The following is a 15,384-nucleotide window of genomic DNA, read 5'->3' as shown; positions in this document are numbered from 1 at the left end:
CACACACTCACATACACACATGCCCACAGCTGGAGGAGAGGAATCAGTGTTTCCACAGTCTGCTCCAAAAGCAGCCATGCCCATGTTGCAAAGGCAGCCTCACTTGCCCACCCAGTTTGGAAATGAGTGTGTGGCAGTGGAAACTACTGTAGTATGTAGATTGCAGTGGACACATTGGTAAATGCTTTTAATTCTAGAGTATCAATAATGCAGAAGAAAAATAAACACATTCAGGTACACAGGAAGATGTGTCATGCACTCATTATTTTAGAGAAGGCACGAAGAACATGGGGGGGTGCAGATTTTGCAGCTTTTCCTGCATTCTAGAGCCATAAACATTATGCCTAGTTTGCTGGGAAAAAATGTATATTTTTCTGCATCGGTTATCTAAGCATACAGTGCCTTGCGAAAGTATTCGGCCCCCTTGAACTTTTCGACCTTTTGCCACATTTCAGGCTTCAAACATAAAGATATAAAACTGTAATTTTTTGTGAAGAATCAACAACAAGTGGGACACAATCATGAAGTGGAACGAAATTTATTGGATATTTCAAACTTTTTTAACAAATAAAAAACTGAAAAATTGGGCGTGCAAAATTATTCAGCCCCCTTAAGTTAATACTTTGTAGCGCCACCTTTTGCTGCAATTACAGCTGTAAGTCGCTTGGGGTATGTCTCTATCAGTTTTGCACATCGAGAGACTGACATTTTTGCCCATTCCTCCTTGCAAAACAGCTCGAGGTCAGTGAGGTTGGATGGAGAGCGTTTGTGAACAGCAGTTTTCAGTTCTTTCCACAGATTCTCGACTGGATTCAGGTCTGGACTTTGACTTGGCCATTCTAACACCTGGATATGTTTATTTGTGAACCATTCCATTGTAGATTTTGCTTTATGTTTTGGATAATTGTCTTGTTGGAAGACAAATCTCCGTCCCAGTCTCAGGTCTTTTGCAGACTCCATCAGGTTTTCTTCCAGAATGGTCCTGTATTTGGCTCCATCCATCTTCCCATCAATTTTAACCATCTTCCCTGCCCCTGCTGAAGAAAAGCAGGCCCAAACCATGATGCTGCCACCACCATGTTTGACAGTGGGGATGGTGTGTTCAGGGTGATGAGCTGTGTTGCTTTTACGCCAAACATAACGTTTTGCATTGTTGCCAAAAAGTTCGATTTTGGTTTCATCTGACCAGAGCACCTTCTTCCACATGTTTGGTGTGTCTCCCAGGTGGCTAGTGGCAAACTTTAAACGACACTTTTTATGGATATCTTTAAGAAATGGCTTTCTTCTTGCCACTCTTCCATAAAGGCCAGATTTGTGCAGTATACAACTGATTGTTGTCCTATGGACAGAGTCTCCCACCTCAGCTGTAGATCTCTGCAGTTCATCCAGAGTGATCATGGGCCTCTTGGCTGCATCTCTGATCAGTCTTCTCCTTGTATGAGCTGAAAGTTTAGAGGGACGGCCGGGTCTTCGTAGATTTGCAGTGGTCTGATACTCCTTCCATTTCAATATTATCGCTTGCACAGTGCTCCTTGGGATGTTTAAAGCTTGGGAAATCTTTTTGTATCCAAATCCGGCTTTAAACTTCTCCACAACAGTATCTCGGACCTGCCTGGTGTGTTCCTTGTTCTTCATGATGCTCTCTGCGCTTTAAACGGACCTCTGAGACTATCACAGAGCAGGTGCATTTATACGGAGACTTGATTACACACAGGTGGATTCTATTTATCATCATTAGTCATTTAGGTCAACATTGGATCATTCAGAGATCCTCACTGAACTTCTGGAGAGAGTTTGCTGCACTGAAAGTAAAGGGGCTGAATAATTCTGCACGGCCAATTTTTCAGTTTTTTATTTGTTAAAAAAGTTTGAAATATCCAATAAATTTTGTTCCACTTCATAATTGTGTCCCACTTGTTGTTGATTCTTCACAACAAATTACAGTTTTATATCTTTATGTTTGAAGCCTGAAATGTGGCAAAAGGTCGAAAGGTTCAAGGGGGCCGAATACTTTCGCAAGGCACTGTATCTCTTTACCTGTTCAATTGTCATTTTTTATTAATGCCTTTATTTTACCTTTATTAACTAAAGGTAAAATAAAAAAATAAAAAATAAAAATGCCACGCTTGTGTAAAGTTTCATAACACAATAATTAAAGCAATTTTTGTATTATCTAAAGTCTTGCAACCTTTCCAGCAGGCATGGCAGCTAAAATAGTTAGACAAGCTACTCTAACTCGATTGATAGCCAGAAATGGCTTGGGAGCTAGTTATGAGGTTTGGAGATTGGGAACCTTAGCTCGCTGGCTAGCTAAAGCCAACTTCATAAAATTGCTAGGTGGCTATTATTACAGACAAACAACAAAACATTTTAGATGTATTTATTCAATAGCCTGGATCAAATTAATTTACAAACATAGCACCTGCGAGTCCTGCACATCACTGGCAGCTAAAATCAAATCAAACGCTGTGTGTGTCACTCGACAATTTCTCACCTCCTCCACTGATGATAATGGCCGTGTCAAAAAACTTATAATAGCGTTCTACATACAGTACCAGTCAAAAGTTTGGACACACATACTCATTCAAGGGTTTTTCTTTATTTTGCTATTTTCTACATTGTAGAATAATAGTGAAGACATCAAAACTATGAAATAATACATATGGAATCTTCAAAATAGCCACCCTTTGAATGAGCTTTGCACACTCTTGGCATTCTCTCAACGAGCTTCATGAGGAATGCTTTTCCAACAGTCTTGAAGCTGTTTCCACATATGCTGAGCACTTGTTGGCTGCTGTTCCTTCATTCTGCGGTCCAACTCATCCCAAAGCATCTCAATTGGGTTGAGGTCAGGTGATTGAGGAGGCCAGGTCATCTGATGCTGTCACGTCCTGACCAGTTAAGGGGTTATTTGTTATTGTAGTTTGGTCAGGACGTGGCAGGGGGGTGTATGTTTTATGTGGTTCGGGGTTTGTTAGTATATGTGTTTATGTAGAGGGGTGTTGGTTTAGAGTATTCCGGGGTTTTTGGTTATGTTCTATGTTTTGTATTTCTAGGATCTGTCTATGTTGTGTATTTCTTTGTGTTGGCCTGGTATGGCTCTCAATCAGGAGCTGTACATCGTTGTTGCTGATTGAGAGTCATACTTAGGTAGCCCTGTTTCACCTGTCCCTTTGTGGGAAGTTGTTGTTGCATAGCTGTGTGTTTAGCCTGCAAGCATGTTCGTTCGATAGTTTTCTTGTTTTTGTTTGTTCAGTGTTAAATAAAGTCGCTATGAGCACTCAACCCGCTGCGCCTTGGTCCACTACGTACGACGACCGTTACAGATGCAGCACTCCATCACTCTCCTTCTTGGTCAAATAGCCCTTTCACAGCCTGGAGGTGTGTTTTGGGTCATTGTCCTGTTGAAAAACAAATGATAGTCCCCCTAAGCGCAAACCAGATGGGATGGCATATCTCTGCAGTATGCTGTGGTAGCCATGCTGGTTAAGTGTGCATTGAATTCTAAATAAATCACAGACAGTGTCACCAGCAAAGCACCTCCTCCTCCATGCTTCATGTTGGGATCTACACATGCAAAGATCATCCGCTCACCTACTCTCACAAAGACACGGCGGTTGGAACCAAAAATCTAAAATTCGGACTCATTAGACCAAAGGACAGATTTCCACTGCTCTAATGTCCATTGCTCATGTTTCTTGGCCCAAGCAAGTCTCTTTTTATTATTGGTGTCCTTGAGTAGGGGTTTCTTTGCAGCATTTCGACCATGAAGGCCTGATTCACGGAGTCTCCTCTGAACAGTTAATGTTGAGCTATGTCTGTTACTTGAACTCTGTGAAACATTTATTTGGGCTACAATCTGAGGCTGGTAACTCTAATGAACTTATCCTCTGCAGCAGAGGTAACTCTGGGTCTTCCTTTCCTGTGGTTTCATCATAGCTCTTGATGATTTCTGCTACTGAACTTGAAGAAACTTTCAAAGTTCTTGAAATGTTCCGCATTGACTGACCTTCAGGTCTTAAAGTAATGATGGACTGTCGTTTCTCTTTGCTTATTTGAGCTGTTCTTGACATAATATGGACTTGGTATTTTACCAAATAGGGCTATCTTCTGTATACCACCCCTACCTTGTCACAACACAACTGATTGGCTCAAACGCATTAAGGAGAAAATAAATTCCACAAATTAACTTTTAACAAGGCACACCTGTTAATTGAAATGCATTCCAGGTGACTACCTCATGAAGCTGGTTGAGAGAATGCCAAGAGTGTATAAAGCTGTCATCAAAGCAAAGGGTGGCTACTTTGAAGAATCTAAAATATTAAACATATTTTGATTTCTTTTAACACTTTTTGGTTACTACATGATTCCATATATGTTATTTCATAGTTTGATGGTTTCACTATTATTCTACAATGTAGAAATGAGTAGGTGTGTCCAAACTTTTGACTGGTATTGTACTTCAATCAAATGCATTTATAAAGCCCTTTTTACATAAGCAGATGTCACAAAGTGCTATACAAAAACTCAGCCTAAAACCCCAAACAGCAAGCAATGCAGATGAAGAAGCACGGTGTCTTGGAAAAACTCCCTATAAAGGCAGGAACCCAGGAAGAAACCTAGAGAGGAACCAGGCTTTACTTAAACTGCATACTATGTACTCATCGTCACATAATATTTAGCACATACTGTTTAGTAAAAAGTACGCAGATGCCACGGCCCCAACACAATGCATTGTGGAAAAGTGTGCATCAAATTCTACTAGAAATTAGTATAACATCCTGGCATTTGAACCATACTAAATAAAATAAAAATCACCTACTATTATTTTCGCATACTGAGAATGCGTCATGTGCAATTGGGTTGTTTCTCATTGATTGATTCCGGTATGGCATCCCCATATCTTATTGATCAGCTTTTGTCAAAGCCGAAAAGAGTATGACATCGGGGCATTTAAAGTATACTCAATTTTCAAAATGTTGCATACTATTGAACTTATCAAACAGCCTACTTATTTAGGACGCAAGTATGGGGATTTGGACAAGACCAGTGTCTGCATGCACTAGAGCAGGGATTGGCTACTCCAGTCCTAGGGGACCTGATTGGTGTCAAACTTTTACCCCAGCCCCAGATAACACATCTGAACATGGGCACAACTTTCACTGGGGACGGGGGGGGACAGCCCTCCCCCCACACATTCTGAAATTGCATTTTAGTCCCAACCAGTTTTATCATTGGAATGTGATACCTCCTCCAAGCAGTCGGGTAGGCTGTTCGGAGAGTTTATCCGACTGGATAAAAAAATACAAATAATAATAATGAAGTTATGTCCCCCTCACTTCTAAAACCAAAGTTGCGCCCCTGCATCTAACTGTAATAATCAACTAATCATCATCTTCAGTTTAGAATGCAATTAGTTTAATCAGCTGTGTTTGCTGGGAATGGGGAGACTCTTTGCCTTGTCCGGTCGGTGTGGCCCCTCTGCAAAATACAGGTGACAGATCTTTTTTATAAATAATGATGATAAAATGTGGGCTTGAAAATGTATTTTAGTAATTAAGTCAACATCAAAACGTTTTTTAAACAGGACAAATCTGAGATGGCACATGCCGTTGTGCCCCCTATGGGCATGATGCCTCTGTTAAGTTATTGCTCTTGTGTCAGTCCACAGAGTTTCCTTAGTTCTGTTAGTATTCCTGGCTGGTTCTTCTGTCTTTCCCAGCGTCTGACAGTCTTCAGATATTCCTCAGGTCTATCGGACTGGTGAATTCTTCCTTTCCCTGGCTCTCTCTCTGTCTTGACTCCACCCAACTCTGGTCTGCCATCCAAGATAAATATTTAACAGCTTGTGAGATCAACAACCAAAGGTCACATCCCTCTCTGTTCTCCTCTCTCCACATCATCTCCTCATCAGAGAAAACCCACTGTTCCAGACTTTCATCATCATGGCACATGACCATCACCCGAGTCACACTAACCATACTTTAAAAAAGGTCTATGAGATATTTAGTGGGTTATGGCATTGGCTTCAATGTGGCTCAAGTCACATCACTGGTTGCAGCTTTGTTTGCTTGTTAAACTCATGGGTTTGTGAGCTACCTCTTGAATTTAGAAGTTCTCACATACTGAAGATTGTAAGCTATTTAACATCACGTTGTTCTAAAAATGACAAATCATTCACTCACCTTGAACACCTCTCCGTATGTTAAGTCTCCTGCCAAGCGGGCATTTGTAGGAATAAATCAACATTCATGATTGTGCACTGGTGGATGTTGACTGTTGTTCTTCATTAACACTGCTTAGCGGTCACATTAAATATTAACCCAATATAATTTCTAACATGATGCCTAAAGTAGAAATTAGGGTTAGAAAAGGGGACTGGGGTCTGTTACCCACAAGGGGGACAGGGTGCACATGCACATAGGGACTTGACCAACTAATTTTATAAACCTCTAGTTAAAAGAGAACATTTCTACAAGCTGTTAAGAGTGCATGGGTGGGTATCCTACAGAAAGCTCCAAACTCCGACCAGACTCAATAAAGAGTTCTCTGTAGTGTTTACAAATGGCCACTAGATGGCATCCTATGGACACAGGTGGTCCAAATGCATGAAGCTCATATTGTACACATTCAGGAGCTGTGGAAATAAAGTCCAATATAAGGCCTTTTTGCTGGGAGAAGAGACCACCACAGAATCAAAATCTGTAAATATCTACACTCTTAAAGATGCACTATGCAGAAATCGCTCCGCCATTTCCTGGTTACTAAAACTGTAATAGTTTGACTAATTTCGGTTTATGTGACAAAACAATCAAGTATCGTGTAGAGTCATTGTACAATCTAAACCGCTGTGAAAAACTTTTTCCATAAACAAAAATATTGTATTTTCAGCTGTTTGAAACTGAAAGTATAGAAATAGTGCACATAGAACAGATCTACCGCTTCTTAGACTTGCTTTCAATGAGAAAGAAATGGATGTTATAGATATGTCAATGTGAATTTGGTCAGTTGCCCAAAACGTTACATATTGCAGCTTTAAAGAAACAGATCATAAATGTGACTAAATAAACAAGTCTTATAATTCATAAAGTTATAAGTGCTAATATGAAAAAATCAATTGCATTAAGGGAATGATAATAAATGATAATAAAACCTCCCATATATTTGGAGAGAAAAAAACACATTCAAAGATCTTAAAGTATTATGAAATAAAAGAGGTACAAACTAAAGGTAAAAGAAAAGTGTAAGCGCTAATATAGGCAAATGAAGTGTTATAGAAGCCTCCCTCATAAAGTATCACACAAATAAAAGGAACACATACTAAAGATCCAAGAAAATTATTTATAAATAAATAATGATTAAGTTTAGGGTTGAGCTGGAGTGTGGACATGAAGCTAGAGTTAGGGTTATGGTTAGGGTTGGGCTGGAGTGTGGACATGAAGCTAGGGTTAGGGTTATGGTTAGGGTTGAGCCTGGAGTGTGGACATGAAGCTAGGGTTAGGGTTATGGTTAGGGTTGAGCTGGAGTGTGGACATGAAGCTAGGGTTAGGGTTATGGTTAGGGTTGAGCCTGGAGTGTGGACATGAAGCTAGGGTTAGGGTTATGGTTGGGGTTGAGCTGGAGTGTGGACATGAAGCTAGGGTTAGGGTTATGGTTAGGGTTGAGCCTGGAGTGTGGACATGAAGCTAGGGTTAGGGTTATGGTTAGGGTTGAGCCTGGATATGGACATGAAGCTAGGGTTAGGGTTATGGTTAGGGTTGAGCTGGAGTGTGGACATGAAGCTAGGGTTAGGGTTATGGTTGGGGTTGAGCTGGAGTGTGGACATGAAGCTAGGGTTAGGGTTATGGTTAGGGTTGAGCTGGAGTGTGGACATGAAGCTAGGTTTAGGGTTATGGTTAGGGTTGAGCTGGAGTGTGGACATGAAGCTAGGGTTAGGGTTATGGTTAGGGTTGAGCTGGAGTGTGGACATGAAGCTAGGGTTAGGGTTATGGTTGTGGTTGAGCTGGAGTGTGGACATGAAGCTAGGGTTAGGGTTATGGTTAGGGTTGAGCTGGATGTGGACATGAAGCTAGGGTTAGGGTTATGGTTAGGGTTGAGCTGGAGTGTGGACATGAAGCTAGGGTTAGGGTTATGGTTAGGGTTGAGCTGGATGTGGACATGAAGCTAGGATTAGGGTTATGGTTAGGGTTGAGCTGGAGTGTGGACATGAAGCTAGGGTTAGGGTTATGGTTGTGGTTGAGCTGGAGTGTGGACATGAAGCTAGGGTTAGGGTTATGGTTGTGGTTGAGCTGGATGTGGACATGAAGCTAGGGTTAGGGTTATGGTTAGGGTTGAGCTGGAGTGTGGACATGAAGCTAGGGTTAGGGTTATGCTTAGGGTTGAGCCTGGAGTGTGGACATGAAGCTAGGGTTAGGGTTATGGTTAGGGTTGAGCTGGAGTGTGGACATGAAGCTAGGGTTAGGGTTATGGTTAGGGTTGAGCCTGGAGTGTGGACATGAAGCTAGGGTTAGGGTTATGGTTAGGGTTGAGCTGGAGTGTGGACATGAAGCTAGGGTTAGGGTTATGGTTAGGGTTGAGCTGGAGTGTGGACATGAAGCTAGGTTTAGGGTTATGCTTAGGGTTGAGCCTGGAGTATGGACATGAAGCTAGGGTTAGGGTTATGGTTGTGGTTGAGCTGGAGTGTGGACATGAAGCTAGGGTTAGGGTTATGGTTAGGGTTGAGCTGGAGTGTGGACATGAAGCTAGGGTTAGGGTTATGCTTAGGGTTGAGCCTGGATGTGGACATGAAGCTAGGGTTAGGGTTATGGTTAGGGTTGAGCTGGAGTGTGGACATGAAGCTAGGGTTAGGGTTATGGTTGGGGTTGAGGCTGGAGTGTGGACATGAAGCTAGGGTTAGGGTTATGGTTGGGGTTGAGCTGGAGTGTGGACATGAAGCTAGGGTTAGGGTTATGGTTAGGGTTGAGCTGGAGTGTGGACATGAAGCTAGGGTTAGGGTTATGGTTAGGGTTGAGCTGGAGTGTGGACATGAAGCTAGGGTTAGGGTTATGGTTAGGGTTGAGCTGGAGTGTGGACATGAAGCTAGGATTAGGGTTATGGTTAGGGTTGAGCTGGAGTGTGGACATGAAGCTAGGATTAGGGTTATGGTTGTGGTTGAGCTGGAGTGTGGACATGAAGCTAGGGTTAGGGTTATGGTTGTGGTTGAGCTGGAGTGTGGACATGAAGCTAGGGTTAGGGTTATGGTTAGGGTTGAGCTGGAGTGTGGACATGAAGCTAGGGTTAGGGTTATGCTTAGGGTTGAGCCTGGAGTGTGGACATGAAGCTAGGGTTAGGGTTATGGTTAGGGTTGAGCTGGAGTGTGGACATGAAGCTAGGGTTAGGGTTATGGTTAGGGTTGAGCTGGAGTGTGGACATGAAGCTAGGGTTAGGGTTATGGTTAGGGTTGAGCTGGAGTGTGGACATGAAGCTAGGGTTAGGGTTATGGTTGGGGTTGAGCTGGAGTGTGGACATGAAGCTAGGGTTAGGGTTATGGTTAGGGTTGAGCTGGAGTGTGGACATTAAGCTAGGGTTAGGGTTATGGTTAGGGTTGAGCTGGAGTGTGGACATTAAGCTAGGGTTAGGGTTATGGTTAGGGTTGAGCCTGGATGTGGACATGAACTAGAACTAGGCTATTCAAAAGCGTACGGCCCTAAACAGAGACAGAACATATGTTGACATGCAATTAATCAGTAACTCTGTGTTATTAAATGTCTTTGTAATTACATTTTATAATGAGAAATATGTAACATGGTGAGCTGCATAAGTATTACTTCACGAAGTGAGCAGACCACACTAGGCCCAGTAGCAGTTATGTTCATGGATTTTATTACACATATAAAACACATATATCTTTCTACAACACACAACATGTCTTAAATAACAGATACAAAAAGTAGACAGTAAAAATACAGTATGGGTCAAAGGCAGCGATTGATATATGGTCCTTAAACAGTTATATATCAAACAGAATAGTTATCACTACAGGAAGTCACTCTTATAGTAATAGATCACAGTCAAGTAAAGTACATGTACAAGAAAATATAGCTTTACACATTCAAGTCTTTTTGTGCAATTTATGCCAATAGCAGCATGTCTGGCAGGTCACATCCATTATCTTTTCAGTAGATTGTGCATTTTCATTTCTTCCTCTTCTCAGCCTTATTGTGGTTGTACCTCAACAGCATTTGATCATATCATCATATCAGTTTGTCAAGTGGTGGTCTGTGCCTGGGGCGTTTAGTTCTTGATGTTCTGGCGACACAGAGGGCAGGTTCCAAACTCTTGGATCACTCTGGTGAAACACTGGTGACACAGGCACTGGTGACCACACCGCAGGCTGATACAGGCCTTATGGCTCATACACACTGCGCAGTCCTCTACACTCTCACAGTCTGCAATCAGAACAGATACACTCAGTTACATGACCTGTAAGGTCAAGTGGGACTCAGCTCGGCATGGCTTTGAAGTTAGTGTGGTTAGTGGTGTGGTGTCCAAAAGGTTGCTCACTCCTATGTGAGGCTAAAATGTACTGTAGCTACGGTATGTCCTTGAACCAGCATGGCTTAGATGTTTCTATAAATGTTTAGCTACACAATAGTGCATGAGTGTAAAATGTTAGCCTTGGGAAAATGTTTGGTTTGAAATAGTATTGAACATTATTATTTTAAGAATAGCTAGATGAGATATCAAGTAATTACATTCAAATGAAGGATATTTTTCATTTAAAAGTTTTAAAACAAGATAGAGTTTGTTGTATCATGACGCTTACCTGATGTCTGCTTATTGGCTGGACATGGAAGAAGATATCTGTCATGGCTGTCATCACAAATTCGCTTCACATTCACATATTCGTCTACATTGAGCAAGGCATGTCTCTGATGAGCAGAACAGGAGGAATGCCGTTGAGGAGCAGGACAGGATTTTTGATTAGACAAAAAGCATTTCTTCTCCGAACCTACAAGTGATAACCAGATGTGTGGTTAGTCACTGACAGTTGGACATCAGTAGCCCTTTCCTGCGGTCAATGACCAAAAGCACCCTCTTTGGCCTCATGGGTGGAATGTTATTCATATATTTCATAATTTCATAATTAATAAAGATTATTATTAAAAACCTGAGGAAAATCCAGTGCTTCTATGCCAAACAATTTTGTTATATTTCAGTCTTCTGTGATGTATATACAGCATAATATTGGTATGTAAACTCAACATTGAACATTTAAACTCTATATCTGACAAGGTAAATGTGTCTTTTTTTTAAGCCCATAACCATGTGTGTGAGGTGTATACTTTTGTTTCAAAGTAGATTTATTTACGACTACAAAGAATCACTCTGTGTGACAATGATTTAGCCAACTGCAGTAAAAAGTTAAACTAATAGGTCAAATGAGAAGGACAGACAGACTGTTCATTCATACATGTTCCATTGATTTCTGAACTTACCCAGTAAGAGCACAGAACAGGTCTGCCCATACACATCAATCATGGCCCACAGGGGCCAGCTGAGGTCTACTCCCTCCAGCAGTTTGTGTTGTCGGCCGTTGGCATTCCTGAAATACAATGTACCGCCATTGGAGACCCAGAACTCCAGCTCTGAGCCTGCATGGCAGCACGTCTCAGGCACAGGAGCGGCCCAATGACCAGGGATGTTTGTGAGGTCTGGGATGGCCATGGAGGGCAAGTCTCTGGCAATTGGAGGTACAGTGGTGAAGCCTATACGCATAGCTCCACACCAGTTCAGCCCACACCGCTCCACTCGCAGACGCACCCTCTCCTGGGGCTGTACCGGGCGGCTGCTGAACACCAGGCCATGTCTGAAGGTGTCCCCAGTCCTGTCTGCCCGTCTGGCACCCTGGCTCAGGCTCACCAAAGCCCCCACCGCCTCCCTATGGAAGGTCAAGCGGCCCAGGCAGCGGGGTCCACAAACGTGTGCTGGCTCAGGCTCTAAAGAAGATTTGAAAAGGGGAAGTAGGGCTAATCATTTGAATGCTACAGTACCTCAGTCAAGGATGAAAAAGATAGCTGTTGTTGGCAGACATAATGATTAAAATGATCAAAACAACATAGAAATTAATATCTGAATGTGACTGAGAATGAAACTGCTTTACTGTTTTATGGAATTTATTGTTTGCAAGCCAACAAAGTACATTGCATCAGTATAGGACAGGCTTTTGTCAAAAAATCTTAAATGACAACAATTCTCATTCAAATACTGAATGTTACTTGCAAAAGAGGAGATGAGATTATATTCGTTTTATTATTATTTTAGTTTTGCATTAACACTGCCAGCAAGAAAGGCAGTTACACTATGTTGATAGATAAATACAGGAGAGTGACCTGGTTAAGGAAGAGTCTTGTTTACATCACATTCCTGTTTACAGTGCCCTAAACAATTGTCTGATTTGTCTTACATTAAATTGTATCTCCCCATTAACCTGTCCTAAACTTGTGTCTCAAATGAAATCTTTAATTCACATTAATAATAATTTAGCCCCCTCTCACCCTGGACCAGAGAAGCCTCTGCATAGCAGAGTTCTTGTTAGAAGTAAATCTAATTCCTAGTCAAACCATAATAACAATTTTTTTAAATAAAACAGATTATATGGCTGGTTGCCAGAAAATGTCTTATTCAATTGTATATCGTAAATGACAGATTGGTCTTCCTCTAGGATCTGCCATATCCATGGGTAACTGCCATATCCATGGGTAACTGCCATGTATAGTATGTCAGTGTTGTGAATGACTAGCTTTACTGTTATCTGTGCCTACCAGAATCCCTTGACATAAATGTGCATGATTCATTGAAGGAAAAATATTGTAATGTTTGTAGATACAGTATAAAGATTCACTTTACATAAGACCATTATAATATAAGTGGTTGGTCTACATCTATGAAAATATACTAGAAGTAGACATTCCTCCTATTACAATTACAACACAGTTGTCATCATTCATCAATGAAGAGACGATCCTTACCAAGGCTTCTGCTGACCATCTTATACATGTAGCTCTTCGTATCCTCTGTAATGTAATGCATAGCCACATAGTACACCTACAGTAGGTTGAGTAGTTCTGAGGTGGTGGGAGTGTTCGCAGGCTTTATACTCCTCTGTCTGCCCACATGCCTGTAGTTTAAACACAAAAGATTACTCATCACAAGGAAAGGGGAGGGCTATGGGGCAGGACAGTACTCATGAAAAGTACATACATTCTAACAGAAGACACCATGTTTTCATTTGTTTTATCTAACACCGTTTTCTGTTTTATCCAACAATTTGAGATCTTTGAAAACAGTAACATTTTTATATTTTTAAAGCATGACAAAACTAAACTGTGGGAAATCAACCAGAGGTATCACGCCCAAGTGGTTTCACTGTCATTTTACATTATTCAAGTTATGAATAAACCAGGTTCTTTAAGTATGAATATATAATGTGAAAATAATTACTGCTAAACCAGAAATTACATTATTCTTTCAACAATAAGGAATTCCCCCATGTTCAATGACTACACATGTAAAGCAGGTAGCTACAGCCTACAATGCAAACAACAGAATGTTGTATGCCTGGAGAATGTTCCACATACATTACATGGTTCACATACTGTAGGGAAGAAGAGATAACCATGAGTTGCGATTTCTATTAATAGAGCAATACAATTATATAGTTGACAGGTAAAGAATGTTGTCTTCTTCTGGGGTTTTGTTTATCTGTATTGGATCATTTCTTTGTTCAGCTCCTGTGAAAAGTTAAGTTGTGTATAAAACTTTTCTTTCAATCTTTTTTAATCCAAGAATTGTAGGTTCCACTTTCTAACCATCGCTATATGCACCACATCTTTTTTTCATGGGGAGAGGATAATTTATAACAGTAAGACAAGAAGTAGTCACCTAAAAAGTAGGTGACTACCTGCCTCGGGAGTTACTGAGAATCAGTTGGGGTTTTTCCATTTCAAACGTCTAGTTGGGGGTTTTCCATTTCAAACATCTAAAAAATAACTAAAAAACTCTGTGGAAATTCTACATTTGAACCTTTGCATCAGCTCAAACATCCATGATTGATTCAGTGAGCTGATAATATGATAAAGTAGTCTCTATTGGGCCAGGGCCAGGGCGAGGTATCTCACAGGGGACTTGACATGGTGGCAGTGAGTTGACCTCATTGCAAAATAGGCTAATGGCATCACTTCCCTCTCAACTCTACCTCATTTCAAACTGTTGGTTTTGAGATTATCTTGAAAATGTGCAATGGTAACTCAAAAAGCCTATGTCATTCCAACCTGGACTCATGGGTAGATGTAACATAGTAGATCTAAATCTGTCTCCCTCCATTTAGTAGGATATGTTACGTTTAGCATGTTATGTATTAATTTGTGGATGTCCATCATCCATTTCATATGATATGTTATGAATTACAATTCGTATGATATCCTATGATTTGCAATTCATACAATATGTTACTAATTTGCAATACGTATGATATTTTAGGAATTCCAATTTGTTGTTGCTAACGTTAGCTAGATGGTTAACGTTAGCTAGGCTAGGGGTTAGGGTTAGGAGTTAGGTTAAAGGGTTAGGGTTAGGGGAAGGGTTTTTCTAAAATGCAAAGTTGTTGCAAAGTAGCTAAAAAGTAGTAAGTAATTGCAAAGTTGCTAATTAGTTAAAATGCTAAAGTTGTTCATGGTGAGATTCAACACGCAGACCCTGACCAACCACCAACCTTCTGTCTTATGTAACCATACCAAACATAACATATCATACTCATTTGAGTGTCCCGGGTTTATGTTTACTATGTTACGTCTAGTCTATGAGACCAGGCTGGTTATTCAAAACAAGGCATGTCAACCATTTGTGGTTATAAACCAAACTGCTGGTCACCCACTGCTCAAATTGGTCAGAAAAAAAGGTGAATTTGGCTGCCCTCTGTTGGAGGTTTCGGCATCAGCAGGTTCAGCATCATGTGACAGGATACAGACCATCCCAATTTACATTCCAAAGTCATGTCACCACTTCTGGAAAGTTACTGGAGATATCAATAGTAACCAGAAAAAAGTAAGGAGAAAAGTGACCTAATAGTCACATGTTAGATCTCCCCTCCCCCCACTAAATTACCTCAGGAAAACTCCAAAGGTCAGGATTACACAAGATTATGCAACGCTCTTGGCGTTTCCCGTAGACTGCTATCAATCTGTCCTGGCAAGAGCAAACATTACCAGTGTTATGAATTTGACTTCTGCTAAATGTGCACATATAGACACAATTATAGAAATCAGAGCAATATGTGTGCATATTACAAACAGACTAGTTAATAATAATTATTATCATTATTCTCTAATCATTTGTGAGTTTACA

The 15,384-nt window shown here is 40.9% G+C and overlaps 1 protein-coding gene across 1 annotated transcript; it reads right to left on the bottom strand.

Annotated features, from left to right (window-relative positions):
• Nucleotides 1-9,846: 9,846 nt before the first annotated feature.
• lincr (E3 ubiquitin-protein ligase LINCR) lies at nucleotides 9,847-13,108 on the bottom strand. Its single transcript, NM_001140813.1, is given in 4 exon segments — nucleotides 9,847-10,427; nucleotides 10,805-10,990; nucleotides 11,478-11,978; nucleotides 13,011-13,108. Coding segments are annotated over 4 exon segments (903 nt in total). The 5' UTR covers nucleotides 13,072-13,108; the 3' UTR covers nucleotides 9,847-10,272.
• Nucleotides 13,109-15,384: the final 2,276 nt, after the last annotated feature.

The sequence above is a fragment of the Salmo salar genome, chromosome ssa24 (genome assembly GCF_905237065.1).
Source record: "Salmo salar chromosome ssa24, Ssal_v3.1, whole genome shotgun sequence".
In the NCBI taxonomy this organism is placed as follows: Eukaryota; Metazoa; Chordata; class Actinopteri; order Salmoniformes; family Salmonidae; genus Salmo; species Salmo salar.
The sequence above is the reverse complement of the archived record's forward strand: the minus strand, read 5'-3'. Positions and strand labels throughout refer to the sequence as shown.